At 51.2% G+C, this 14,523-nt stretch overlaps 1 protein-coding gene across 4 annotated transcripts; it reads left to right on the forward strand.

Moving 5' to 3' along the window:
• Nucleotides 1-7,455: 7,455 nt before the first annotated feature.
• Phospho1 (phosphoethanolamine/phosphocholine phosphatase 1) lies at nt 7,456-14,298 on the forward strand. Of its 4 annotated transcripts, XM_031353199.1 has the most exons (4): nt 7,456-7,708; nt 11,394-11,505; nt 12,410-12,531; nt 13,134-14,298. In XM_031353199.1, the coding sequence occupies exons 2-4, from the start codon at nt 11,461-11,463 to the stop codon at nt 14,008-14,010; spliced, it is 1,044 nt and encodes a 347-aa protein (XP_031209059.1). In that variant the 5' UTR covers nt 7,456-7,708; nt 11,394-11,460; the 3' UTR covers nt 14,011-14,298. The 4 variants fall into 4 exon arrangements, with proteins under 4 accessions (XP_031209059.1, XP_031209063.1, XP_031209060.1 ...); XM_031353203.1 differs by lacking the exon at nt 12,410-12,531 and having other exon boundaries at nt 7,457-7,708; nt 13,252-14,298; XM_031353200.1 differs by lacking the exons at nt 7,456-7,708; nt 12,410-12,531.
• Nucleotides 14,299-14,523: the final 225 nt, after the last annotated feature.

Consider the following 14,523-nt stretch of genomic DNA (forward strand, 5'->3'; position numbering starts at 1 on the left):
CCTGCCTCCCCTGACCTGCCTGCCTCCCCTGACCTGCCTGCCTCCCCTGACCTGCCTGTCTCCCCTGGACCTGCCTGACTGAAACACAGATGACATAGCTGTCTCCAGGGGGACAGCAGTAGCCTAGCTAGGTGTTCAGCTAGGTGTTCTATTCTGGGCCCCCCGCCCCCCTTTTTTCAGTACCAGAGATAGGTCATCGGTCCCCATACGTGCTAGCTAAGTACTTTCTTTACCTTTGAGCTAACCTGAGTCTATCCTTCTTCCTCGTTTTTTTTTTTTTTAAGACAATCTCATATAGCCTAAGCTTACCTCTGTCTAGCCAAGCTGACCTCAAACTGACAATGACTTTGAACTTTTTATGGTTATTATTATTACTATTAAAAACTACAAGCTGGGTTGGAGAGATGGCTCAGCAGTTAAGGGCACTAACTGCTCTTCCAGAGGTCCTGAGTTCAATTCCCAGCAACCACATGGTGGCTCACAACCATCTGGAATGGGATCTGATGCCCTCTTCTTTCTGGTGTATCTGAAAACAGGGACAGTGTACTCATATGCATAAAATAAATAAATCTTAAAAAAAATTATGAGCTAGGATGGTAATGCATGCCTTATTTACTTATTTATTGATTTATTATTCTTTTGGGAGAGAGTTCAGATGGGGTTTCATTGTGTGTGCCTGGCTGTCCTGAAATTCACTGTGTAGACCAGGCTGGTCTCGACTCCTAAGGGCTGGAGTGAAACCCATGCACCACCAACACCTGGCCTTGATGCAAGGTTCTCAGGACCCAGGAAGCAGAGGCAAGTAGATCTCTGTGAGTTCAAGGCTAGCTTGGTCTACATAGTAAGACTTTGCTTCAAAAACTGAATGAATGAATGAATGAATGAATGAATGAAAATTTTAAAAAAGGAAAAAGATCGTTTTGTAAATGACAAACTTCTGACTCTCTACTTCCCAAGGGCTGGGATTAGAGACCTGCCCTACCACATCTAGTTTCCCAGACCTTTCACATTTATTTTTAGTTTTTATTTTGAAACGGGATCTTGTTGAGTTACCCAGACCTGACATAAGGTCCCTCTCCAGCCCAAGTAAACCTTGACCCTTGCCACCCTCCTGCTTCAGCCTTACAGGACTATATGCACACATATGTATATATGTGTATATATGTACACGAGACCTGGAACATACTCTCAAAAGGCCTGTTTTCTTGCCCAGTTTCCCTCAGACCATAAGCTAACCTGGGCCAGGGTCTACACCCTATTGAATATCCCACTCTCAGTGCCCTACCCAGCCAATACTTGTCTAATTTTATTTTTATGAGCATGGATGTGTTGCCTGCATGTATGTCTGTGCACCATGGCATGTGCGGTGCCTGTGAAAACCAGAACTGGAGTTACAGATGATCATGGAGCTGCCGTGCGGGTGCTGGGAATCAAACCCAGGTCCTTTGAGAGGATAGGCAGTGTTCTTAACGGCTAACCACTGAGCTATCTCCACCCCCTGAGTTTTTGTTAAAAAAAGAGAGAGAGACCACAAATTAACATAGCATGGTTGTGATGCATGGATAGCCAGAGAATACACACTGTTCCCAACTTCTGAAGGATCTGGCTTTGAAGATGTGAGCCCTGACCTAGGCTATGTTGTTGCCCAATTCCCTCTGTGGACCAGTAGGTGTGGGACAACCCATTTGGATCCATAGAAAGGCAATTCAAAATCATGTAGTTTAACGTGATGATTCAGAGTCTTCTCCACAGGGATTGGGATGGGGGCAGATTTATGCAATGTTCCATGTGCCACCAGGCCGCAGACAGGCTTCTGCATGTTTGGGTGAGCCCAGGGACTCAGGCCAGAATATTTCAAAAATGCTCCTAGCCGTGCCCTCCAGAGGCTGTGGACCCAGGTGACTAGGCAGGCTGGTGCCTATGCAGAAAAGGGCACCCCACCCAACCCTGCTCTGCTCCTAATTGTGCCCTCTGGACCCAGCTGGGATCTGAGGGTTCTAGGGGACTGTGTGACCTCTAGGCAGTGAGAGGAGGAACCCTTAAGACTCAGTCTCTGGTCTCCATTAAATAACAGCCAGCCCTTAAAACCTGCAAGATCCTGATAATCCAGAGGGGCCTGATGTCAGGAAAGTTCAAAAGCAGATGTCCTCATTCCCAGTCAAACTGTTTTAGAGGTTGGCACTTAACCTCATAAGGTCATACATAATAACTCGAGAGGCAGAGACAAGCTGATCTCTAGGAGTTCTGGGCCAGCCTGGTCTACACAGTGAATTCTAGCACAGGCAGGGCTCTGTAGAGAGACCTTATCTCAAAGCAAAAGCAAAACTAAAGCCGATTGTGGTGGTGCACACCTTTAATCCCAGCTCTAGAGAGGCAGAAGTAGAGAGATCGCTGAGTTTGATGCCAGCTTTGTCTGTGGAGAGTTCCAAGACAGCTAGGGCTGGCTATACAGAGAAACCCTGTCTCAAACCAAACCAAACCAAACCAAAACAAAACAAAACAAAACAAAAAACAACCACGCAAACAAACAAAACTAATAGACCAAAGTGTGCTTAGGAAACAAAGTACTTTGTTCAAGAATATGAGCCTCCTGCCAGACTTCTTGCTGTAATCCCAGTGTGGGGTGTAGGTACATAGAGGAGGGAAGATCAGGGGTTCTAGGTTAGCCTTAGCAACATAGTGAACTGGGGTCTGGCTTGGCCTACAAGAGACCATTTCTAAAGACAGACAGACAGACAGACAAAAAGACAGAAAGACAGACACACACACAGAGGTGGGTGGTGAGGGCTGGGTTCCAGACAGAGCAAAACCAAAAACAAACAAACATGCCTCCATCTCATCTTCCTACCCTCCAGGGACAGCATCTTGTTCTTGACCATAATAGGACACCTCCTTCTGATTAGATGCAGCTGGAGAGGTGGCTCAGAGGGTAAGAGCACTGACTACTCTTCTAGAGGTCCTGAGTTCAATTCCCAGCACCCACATAAAGCTCACAGCTGTCTGTTACTTCAATTCCAGAGGAACCAGTACCCTCACACAGATATACATGCAGACAGAATACCAATTTACAGAAAGTAAAAAGAAATAAAATCATTTTTATGGTTTTTTTTTTTTGTTTATTTTTTGTTGTTTGTTTTTCGAGACAGGGTTTCTCTGTGTAGCCCTGGCTGTCTTGGAACTCACTCTGTAGACCAGGCTGGCCTTGAACTCAGAAATCTGCCTGCCTCTGCCTCCCAAGTGCTGAGATTAAAGGTGTGTGCCACCACTGCCTGGCCAATAAAATCATTTTTAAAATACAGTTGGGGGGAAGGGCTAGGGATGAGGCTCGGTTGAAAGAGGAGTTATTTAACATGCACAAAGCCACACCTCCAGTACTACATAACCAGATGTGGCAGGGCACACCAGTCCTATCACTCAGGAGGTAGAGGCAGACAGAGAGAGGTCATAATACAGATAGAGAGGTCACACTACATAGTAAGTTTGATACTAGCCTAAGCTACATGAACTCCCATCCAAGGGGGAAAAGAAAAGAATGTCTCAGCTCCCAGTTGCACATAATGACTACCTCCTATATTCCTAGCATTTGGGAGGCTGAACCAAGAGGACTGGGAATTCTAGAGACCACCTTGCCTACATAGGGAGACATCACCCCAACAAATACATAAATGTGTAGTAAAACCTATGACTCTGGGCAACTGACACATCCTATATCTCATTTTTAAAGAGATTTATTTATTTTATTTATATGAGTACATTGTAAATATCTCCAGACACACCAGAAGAGGGCATCAGATCCCATTCCAGATGGTTGTGAGCCACCATGTGGTTGCTGGGAATTGAACTCAGGGCCTCTGGAAGAGCAGTCAGTGCTCTTAACCACTGACCATCTTAACCATCTCTCCAGCCCCCTATGTCTCATTGCTGTCATGTGTAAATTGAGGAGTTGGTAGCCCATGGGGACTGCCATAGGAAGGAATAAATTTCGGGATAGGCCATCATTGTCCAGGCTAGGCTAGACAGGATGTTTTCAGTCCTGGTAAGAACTTCTAGTACAGTGCTTTCCAACTGAAATGCCTAAATGGGACACTTGGCCACATCTCCCACCTTTGTCCTCTCTGGCTTTACCAGAAGTCCAGATCTGCATCTGACCACCTAGGATTGCCGCATCATGCCTTCAGGCAAGGTACTTTCTAAATGTCCCTGGGTTTCTGCCTCTGTAAAACTGGAAATACTAAAGCCACCTGCAGAGGCAGTTGTCCAGATCACATGACCAAGACCCACATCACATGACCAAGACCCAGCTGGTTCCTGGAAAGGTTAGTGGTCTTCGTCCCTCGGGTGGGCCTTGTGAACTGAACTGTTCACTCCTTCTTACGAGCAGGTTGTGACCTTGGATTCCTGGCTTCTTGGTTCTACCATTGGAACCTTGGGCAAGTGACTCAGCCTCTTCCTGAGGACCAGTTGGAAAGTTTGACTCTGGCCACCTGAGTCAAGGGTCACCAGAGACTTGAGCAAGCTTTGTCACCTCCAGTGACTCTTCACCCCACAAGCTCTCTGCCAGATCAAGTGACCCAAGTCCTAAAGTGAACGTTGACCTTGGCTGAGCATGTGCCTCTGATGTCTGGGCTGTGGCTCACTCTTCCCTTCCATTTTTGTCCCCGTCTTTAGACACAAGGCTGATCGTCCATCGGTTCATTCTCTTACAGTTAAAAGGGAAAGCAAAGAAAATGGAAAGACAGGCAGGAGGAGAATCTGAAAGTTTTACCCCAAGGAGAAGAGATGCTAGAATGGACAGAAGCCTCATCAATTGAGAGTGCTTGTACTGAGCTCCCAGAGTCCCAGAGTTCAGTTTCCAGCACCCACATAGGGCAGCTCACCTCTATTGTAGTCACTGCCCATTATCTCCAACTCCAGGGGATCTGAAGCCCATGGCTTGCATGGGTACCTGCAGGCTCATGCACGTACCCACACACCATACACACAGAGTTGAAAATAAAATAAACCTTTCAAAAACATTAAGAGTTTCTATGTTGAGGCCTGAGAATAGGTTGGAGGTAGGCCAGTTGCCTAGCATGCCCACACCACCCTCTAACGCTGCTACACTTATTTCACAGAGTTACTTTGCAGGTGGTACAGGTGAGCATCCCCAGGACAGGGCCAGAAGGTAGAATAGGGCAGGAAAAACTTGAGATCGTTAGTGGGGGCCAAGAGTCATCTGCCAGCACTCCCCAACTGTATCGGTGAATATGGAAACGAGGCTGAAATTGGGAAAGAGAATTTGGATTTTTTTTCCCCCCCAAGACAGGGATGTACCTCTGGCTGCCCTGGAACTCACTTTGTAGACCAAACTGACCTTGATCTCAGTGATCTGCCTGCCTCTGTCTCCCAAGTGCTGGGATTAAAGGTGTGTGCCACCAGACCCAGCAAAAACAAACACCTAAGGCCTATAGGTGTCAGTGTCCAGATTATATCCTGGGGTGTGGGTCACAGTGTTAAATAAAACAGACATGAATTGGGTGGCGGTGGCCCACATCTTTAATCCCAGCACTTGGGAGGCAGAGGCAGGCTGACATCTGAGTTCAATGCCAGTCTCATCTACAGAGTGAGTTCCAGGAGAGCCAGAGCTCCACCAAGAAACCCTGCCCTTTTGGAAAACAGCAACAAAGACAAATGTGGTCTGTGCCCTCAGTTTACTTAAAAGAGAGCAAAAGTGACATGGGAGAGGCATAGTATGAGGTCATGGGTTCAAACTGGGGCTCCTCACTGGATAGCCCCAAGCTAGCTCGGTTAGCTCTTCACGATTCAATTTTCTCAGCCTCACTGGCATCATTTTGGAAGAAGAATAAGGATAGGAGTATGGATCCAGACATTCATATCTTTCCAGCCACCTACCCACTCCCCTCACGTACACCTAGGACTGGTGTAAGAAAGGGCATAGTGGCTGGGCAGTGGTGGCGTACGCCTTTAATCCCAGCACTCGGGTGACAGGGACAGGCAGATTTCTGAGTTTGAAGCCAGCCTGCTCTACAGAGTGAGTTCCAGGACAGCCAGAGCTACACATAAAAACCCTGTCTCGAAAAACAAACAACAAAAAACAACAACAACAAAAAGAAAGGATAGTGGCACATGCCTTTAATACCAGCGCTCAGGAGGTGGAGACTGGAACTCAGGGGTTGACGGTCATTCTGGACTATATAGCAAGGCCCATACTAGTCAACTGTCTCAAAGGGTGGGGACGCACAGATGCTGAAGGCTGTGTGAGCCTGTCTTTGGAGAGGGTGTAGAGATTAAACTACTTCTGCTAGAGGAAGGATTGCAGGGTGTGGCGACTCAGGCCTTTAATCCATCAAACTGGACATGGAGGCAGAAAAATTAGGAGCTCAGGGCCAGGCCTAGACTAGGTAGCAACAAACTATGAGACCCACCTCCCACTTCCGCCTCAAGACCGGGGCCTGAGCACAGCTAGGTAGAAGCAGCACAGGTACCTAGCAGTCACTCTGCGACTTCAGCCAGGTAAGAGGTGAAGGGGCGCTGGTGTGTTAGGGAGGAAGCCGGGGCAATGGAGAAGTCGCCCTCAAAGGTTTGGGCCCATCAGGTTGGCAACTTTTCTGCCTCTCTGCCTTTTGCCGGTAGCATTGGTACTCAAAGCTAGAGGACGTTGGGAGAGTTGAAGTTAGACCCAGGCCAGGGTGCACCTCCTTCTCACCCACAGATTCTGTCGTGACTGAAGTGAGGTTTTCTTCTGTTCGAACTCTCAGGACAAGTCTTTTCTCCTGTGTTCATCGTACCAGTTCAGAAAGTGCAGGTTTCACCTCTTCTCTATCATAATCTAGTGTACTGAGGGATGGGAAGGGAGGGAAAGCTCGCCAGAGGGAAATAGCGGGGGTTAAAGCCAGCGATTCAGGGACTTGGGAGAAAGCGGGGGGGGGGGGGGGGGGGGGGGGGGGGGGGGGGAGTTGTATTTGCATCACTGTGCACAGTGTTGGTTCTCCAACTCCGGGTTTAGGCGGTGCTGTACTGGAAGAGTTCTTCCACCCGCAAGCCCGAGGATTCGGTAATTTGGGGACAGGGTTCCAAGGACTCAGCAGGATGCCGTGGCTCCTCCCGGAAAGGCAGAGGGCACCGAGCTCGGCGCACGTGGAGGGAGTGCTGCCTGGCTGTCCGGTCACCCGGCTGTCCCGCGGAGCCCCGCAACAAGGAGAACAGCGGGGCGGTGGAAGGGCTGCCTGCAGATTCCCCGCGCCGAGCCCAGCGGGAGGCGGGCAGTGTGACACTGACTCACGCACGTGCCCACGCGCACGCAGAGGGTGCCCCGCACCCACGCTCCTCGGACGGGACGCGCCACGCTCCACCCGTCCCGCCCGCCCAGTCTCACGGCCGCTCGCGCGGCCTCCGGGACAGCCCGGAGGCGTGGCTTGCGGGCAGCCCGCCCCTTTGATGTACGCCGGCGCCGCGGTGATTGGCTAGGCGCTTGTGACGTGCGGGGACTGCGGTGGGCCCGGGTGCTGCGGCTGCCGCAGCGCCCGCCGCGGCTCGGGCTCTGGCTCCCCGGCATTTAAAGGGGACGCGGCGGCGGCCCCGGGGATGGGGGGCAGGTGGAAAGGACGGAGCAAGAGCACATCATCCACAGTCCCTCGGGGCTGGAGGGACTCGTGAGCCGGAGCTCAGAAATCCGGGGGTGGATAAGACCGCGTCCCCCCCAATTCCCGTAAGCACCCCTTGCTCCATCCTGTCCCCAAATCCCCTAACTAGCCCCCTTCCCACTACTTCCACTCCAAACTTAGCTGGGACAGACAGCGCAACCGCCGCTGCCCCTCATGAGTCCTGGGCTCCGGGAGGACTGCGATCTAAATGTTGGGGTGGGGGCTGTGTGTAGTTTGAGGGTGTTTCATGTGCTTGGTAGTGGGGTTACCCTTGGGGCAAAGAACTGAACCGCCGTCTTTCCCAGCTTCATGGTGCCCAGTGTCCCTTCATCTCCGGGGACTGTCATAGCTCCCCGCCACCCACAAGTCCTTCCTTCTCCCCGAGCTGCGCACCCCCCGCCCGCATTAGAGCGAAGCGCCCGCCAGCTGGGGGTGTGCCAGAGTGCCTGCTTTCCAGTCACCTCTAAAAATATCTCTCCTGCTACCCCACCGCAGCTGCCATCTCCCTGCCCCTACCCAGTAAGAATCACCTCTGCTTGTCCACCCTAGGCAGGGGACCCCAGAGGTGACGCCTAGTCCCGGATTCCTCCCTGGTACTAGGACACAGAGCATTACTCCCCAGCTAGCTAGGACAGGGAACAGAGGCTCCGGAGCAACCGGGGAGTTCAGCTAGTTTATCCAAGAGGCAGTAGAGACCCCTGAGTTTTAATCCTATTTCTGATGCTGTGTGATGCCCACGATGTAAGCTGGACTTCTCTGCACGCCCCCCATCCCCATTAAGGGTTAATGAACAAGAAAGAAGTTCCTGAAGTTTCGAGTGTTAGGAGCAGGAATCCTAGCTTAATTGTCAGATCTAATTTCTAGTGGTGGGCATACTTACTCTTGGAGCAGAGAGGGCTTGACATTTTTTAAGTCCTTACTTCCATCCTCAGCCTGCATGTTTCTTATAGAAAACTCCCCAAACTTTCCTACGGGCTGTACCCTCTCCCCCATTAGGAGAATTTCAAGCTTAGAGCTTAAGTTAGTGCAGACACACTCACACAAACTCCTACCCCACCTTCCCACAGACCTAACAGTATTTGTATCAAAGAAGCAGGCAGGGGCTGTGATAAGGAATCAGGGCCACAAACATTGATCTTAGGTGGGACAAGAAAAGGATTTCCCTCAGCCCCACAGCATGTGCCTCCTGGTTGCTCTAGTATGTTGGAGAAACTCAAGGGTCCTGTCCTGTTCTCCACAAGGGACTCTGGTGATCACTGTTTTGTTTTTCTAGACAGAGTTTCTCTGTATAGCCCTGGAACTCACTCTGTACACCAGGCTGGCCTCGAACTCACTTCCACCTGCCTCTGCCTCTCTGCCTCTGCTGGGATTAAAGACAATGAATGCCCCACACTGCCCAGGACTTTATCACTTATCACCTGTCAGAAGTGAGTGACGTTTGGGATTTTTTTTTTATGATGATTGTTTTGAAACAGGAATTTTCATGTAGTTCAGGCTGGCCTCGAACTCAGTTTCTCCTGCCCCACTCTCCTGCATCACCAGGCCAGGCAGCTGCCAACTGCCTTTTCGAATGCTATGAAGCCAGAAAATAACTAGGGATGAGTGGGGCAAAGACTGAGGCTGCCTCCGTTTCTGGGAGGAAACCCAGGATGCCTGGCTTTCTTCTCTGCGGAGACAAAAGAAACAAGATTACCAGAGTGATGGCACTGGACTTTAATCCCAGCATTTAGGAGGCAAAGGCAGGAGGATCTAAGTTGAAAGCCAGCCTTGTTTGGTCTCACTAGTATTAGGTGAGAACATAATTGTGTCTACTTCTGTGAGCCAGCCGTGAGAAGCTGGCAGCATTAGGATGGGTATAATTCTTTCAAAGGAAGACAGGCAAGTAGGTAACTGCCCCTCTCCCCCCAAGAGACAAAAATTGATCTTATCAAGATCAATTTATTACACGCCTGGAATCTCTGAACTCAGGAGGCTGTCCAGGTTGGACGACCTGTCTCAACAACAAAAATATTGAGTTAAGGGCATGCTATATATATAGTATCTGTAAAGCTTTAGGGTCAACCCTACTCTGGAACAAGGGGGGTGAAGCAGGGAGAGAAGAGAAAGTTGGTCTGTGTGGTTGCTGGCGACCCATATGTGTCTTTGTCTGTCCCTTGCTTCCCTCCCTACCTGACACTTAATCCCTCTCTTTGAGATTCCTTTTACAATGGGTGTGGCACCCTCTGATCTTTCACCTCCAACTCTTGTCTTGGGACAAAGGTTATATCAGCTGGGATTCCAATGATGACACTTTTCCCAATATCCCTGTGCATGCGGTTCCCTCGTCTGCCATCCCTGCCCCCTTCTCTCTCACTGTCTCCACAATGTTGGGTCTCCCAGAGCACTGCTAATTTTTGCTAGTGAGCTTTAACCTCTTTCCAATTACTAGCTATAAGTTCTTTAGGGCTGGGGGCGGGGGGACACTAAAAGCTACTTCCTATCTCTACTGAAAATCTTTGCTGTGAGAAATCGAGGGTGGTCAGGGATACATCTCTATAAAGAAGGTTCCAGAGCCTGTGTCCTCTTGATCCCTCCCTTGTCTATTCTGCTGCCTTGGGATGGCCAAGGAGTGTCACCTTGAGAGTCGAGTTTACAGTGCTACCCATTGCTACCACGAGAGGGCAGCAGCCAGCTAGATTTTTTTTTTTTTTTTTTTTTTTTTTTTTTACTATCTTTGCTCTGGTATCTTTCCAATTCCGAGCTGTATCTTTCCAATTCTAAGTGGCTGGCCTCTGGTCTCATAGCCTGCGGATGGAGGGGTGGGGGAGTAAGGAGGCACCAAAAGCTACAGATGGTATCTGTGCAGATGCTCTAATGAAGACCCTAACCAAAAGATCACCTCCCGGTCACTAAAACTCCCGTTGAGATTTCAGCTTGCCCTGAACAAATTAGTGGCAGAGGTAAGTCTTCTATCTCCTGTAGGGCCCAGGGCTCTCAGCCTCTAGACAGTAGTGAAGTGTTTATGAACTAGCTGCTGCCCTGCCGAAGCAATACAGCCTGTAGGAAGTGAGTTAATTGCTCTGTTCTCTGGCTTCACGGGTGTGGTGAACCGTGCATGAGATCAGGAATAAAGGTGACTGGTAAACCGTGATGCACCCTACTACTCATGTGTGAGCCAAAGGTCTGAGATCTGGTTGGGAAAAATCTCAGCCACTTTGAGTGGCCTTTGGGCGTGTCCCTTACTTAGGCTGTCTACATCTCCAAGGGTGTCCTCTGTAAACCTTCCAGTAAGCCAGGATACTGTTAGCAAGGAGCATAGCCTCCGTGTACATGTAAGAGTTTACATGAGCCGGGCGGTGGTGGCGCACGCAGAGGCAGGTGGATTTCTGAGTTCGAGGCCAGCCTGGTCTACAGAGTGAGTTCCAGGACAGCCAGAGCTATACAGAGAAACCCTGTCTGGAAAAACCAAAAAAAAAAAAAAAAGTATACACTATTTATGTGTAAGTCTACTTTTGCTGAGAACCCGGGAGGGGCTCGTGGGCTTGATGGAAGAGATAGATAGTCCGATGGATCAGTATCAGAAGGGAAGCCAGTGGACAGGCACGTTTTTTTTGGAGACAGGGTCTCTCTATGGATCCTGGCTGTCCTGGAATGCACTATGTAGACCATGCTGGCCTCAAACTCAGAGATCCACCTGCCTTTGCCTCCCAAGTGCCACTGTACTCCAAATAAACAGGTGTGGACTTTTTGTGGGTTTTTCCTCCCTCCCAGGAGCTCTGGATGACAGCTGGAGACCAACAAAATTTCTAAAGGTGGTGGTCAAGATAACATACTGACAATGAGCGGGTGTTTCCCAGTTGTTGGACTACGATGTCTATCTAGGGTAAGTGGAGTCCTTCAGGATTCAGCCTCAAGCCCCTACTTTTCTACCCTGCAATAGAAGGAGTCCTCTCCAGCCCCCTTCAGATTTGCTCTCTCCACCGGAGCTCTATGAATCCCTGAAGATTTCTCTGCTGTGGATCCCAGAGTCAGAGATTCCACGGGCTGGTGGGAAAACCCCCAGGGTGACTCCTGGAGGGATAGTGGAAAAGACAATTCTCTGAGGAAGAAAGGTAGCCAGGTTCCAGCATCAACTCTGAAATGAGGTGTGCCAGGCCCAGAAGTAATAAGAGTTCGTGAGGGCTTGGGATGTCCCTCGGTTGGTAGAATTCTGTTAATGCCAGCCCTGGGAAGGTGAACCGGGAGGCTCAGGAGTTCGAGTTCATCCTTGTATCTACAAAGCAAGCTTGAGGTCAGCCTGAGCTATAGGGGACCCATACTTTAAAAAGAAAGAAAGGTGTGGGTGTGTGGTGGGAGACCAGGTTCTGCTTGAATATTTACCTCATTAGGTAAGAAATGCATGCCAGAAGGTAGAAAGGCAAGCAGTGTGATGGATATTCTAGAATTTATAGGATCTGTCTCCCTGTCCCTCTCCTACAGCTGGTGGCAGGGACATGCAGATGGGGGGACCCTGCTGTGTGTCCATGTGCTTGCTTTTCTTTGTGCCCGCCCATAGGCCCTTTATGTCCCCATCTCCCACACTGTTCCCCCTTTGCCAACTTTCCAAAAGATGACTGTGACCCAAAGTCTCACTATCTAGAGCTTCCACTATATTCCAGTACCCTCCCTGCCTGACTTCATCCCAGACATCTCCTCCCTGACACCCCCTCACACAGCTGTCCACCTCTGCCTCCCTCTGCCTTTTTAGACACGTCCGCTCTCTTTCCCCTCCCCTACCTGTCTCCCAGGTATGCCGTGGCCTGGTGAGGGGGGCTCCCACCTCCTTAAGCCCCATTGCTTCTCCTGTTGCCTGCTTGCTTCGGACTCTGGCAGAAACCCCACCTGCTGGCACGCGCTTCCCAGGGAATTGGCAAGTGATTAGCAATGGACAGCGCACAGGGCCCAGCAGCTCCCAAAGAACCTCCCTGGGTCTTGTGTGGTCTGCATACCTACCTGGTAATTTCAAGGGCTAAAACCTAGTTCTCTGGCCAGACCTTCAGAGGCTCAGGAACTTGGCTTTCCAGGCCTGGCACTTATTGACATCCAGGCCCAGGAAAGACCTGACACTCATTGCCCACCTTGCCTTTGATGTCAGTGGCTTTCCCTGGAGCCTGGCTCCTCTGTTGATCCCACAAAGATCACAGGAAAGAGGCTGTCCCCCCTGAGTAGGTGAATCTTGTGTCCACTCTGCTGTGTTAGAGCAGAGAGTGTGGGTTTGCCTCCTATTGTCTGCATCACCACCAGAAGCCTCCAACCCAGTTGAGGAGTCTCAAGGAGTGATCCTTGACAAGTCATCCCTTCTCCTAAGGGATCCCATGAGAGCAGTAGAAAGGAAGCCTTTGGCTTCAAAACTAGTATGGGCCCCCTTGCGTCGATCCCAGCATGATTAACTGAAAGACAGGCAAAGGACGGCGGGGTGTGGGCAACACATTGGTTCCATCTCCTGCTTAACCAGCCTTGGGTCCTCCTCAGGTCTTGGATGTGTCAGCGACCCTGGCTGTGGCCCGCTAATCAGCCTCTCCCTGGCCGGCTCCCGCCGCGCCGCCTCTCGCTTGTCCCCTCCTCCTGCTCCTCTTCCCCCTGCTCCCAGGACGGCAGGATGGCTGCGCCGGGCGCGCCTCGCTTCCTCCTGACCTTCGACTTCGATGAGACCATCGTGGACGAGAACAGCGACGACTCGATCGTACGTGCCGCGCCAGGCCAGCAACTGCCGGAGAGCCTGCGTGCCACCTATCGCGAGGGCTACTACAATGAGTACATGCAACGCGTCTTTAAGTACCTGGGTGAGCAGGGTGTACGGCCCCGGGACCTGCGCGCTGTCTACGAAACCATCCCCCTGTCGCCGGGCATGGGCGATTTGTTGCAGTTCATAGCCAAACAGGGCTCCTGCTTCGAGGTTATTCTCATCTCGGATGCCAACACCTTCGGTGTGGAGAGTGCCCTACGTGCCGCCGGCCACCACAGTTTATTCCGCCGCATACTCAGTAACCCTTCGGGGCCCGACGCGCGGGGATTGCTGACGCTGCGGCCCTTCCACTCGCACAGCTGCTCGCGCTGCCCCGCCAACATGTGCAAGCACAAGGTGCTCAGCGAATACCTGCGTGAGCGGGCCCGCGACGGCGTGCACTTCGAGCGCCTCTTCTATGTGGGTGATGGTGCAAATGACTTCTGCCCCATGGGGCTGCTGGCGGGCGGGGACGTGGCCTTCCCGCGCCGCGGCTATCCCATGCACCGCCTCATCCAGGAGGCACAGAAGGCTGAGCCCAACTCCTTCCTCGCCCACGTGGTGCCCTGGGAAACAGCCGCCGACGTGCGCCAACATCTGCAACAGGTGCTGAAGATGTGTTGAAGACCATCGCCTGCCAGGGGTGCCCGGGTCAACCGGCGGAGGAGGGGCGGGACTGGGGATTGGTTAGGACCACCTAGTTTTACCACCACCCTCTTTCCTTTCGCTTTGCTAAGCTCCTCCGGGAAAGTCTGGAATTCAGTCCGCTTGTGGGCTGGGAGCAAGGGTTCAGAGCCAGTTCCTATCTATGCAGTTAACACAGGTCGGCTGCCTTCCCTCCAGGGAGGTGAGCACCCCTTGGAAGGCAGGCAGCGCCCCTCGAACTGAGAGGAACGGGCTCCTGGAAGTTTGGGAGGGGGAACATCTCCCACTTAACTTTAGCTGCTGCACTGTCTGAGAAACCTCCTCTGCCCAGTCTTTCAAACGGACTCAGGATCCCCCAATCCGCATGTCAGCACCAGATTCCTCGCGGCAGACCTATGATGCTCTCAGAAGATAGCTCTAGGTCTTGATCTTGCTTTCAGCCAACGCAACCCTACACTACTACTGCGCTGGCTGCGCCTTGCTTCTTTCCCA

The sequence above is a fragment of the Mastomys coucha genome, unplaced genomic scaffold (genome assembly GCF_008632895.1).
Source record: "Mastomys coucha isolate ucsf_1 unplaced genomic scaffold, UCSF_Mcou_1 pScaffold5, whole genome shotgun sequence".
NCBI lineage: Eukaryota > Metazoa > Chordata > Mammalia > Rodentia > Muridae > Mastomys > Mastomys coucha.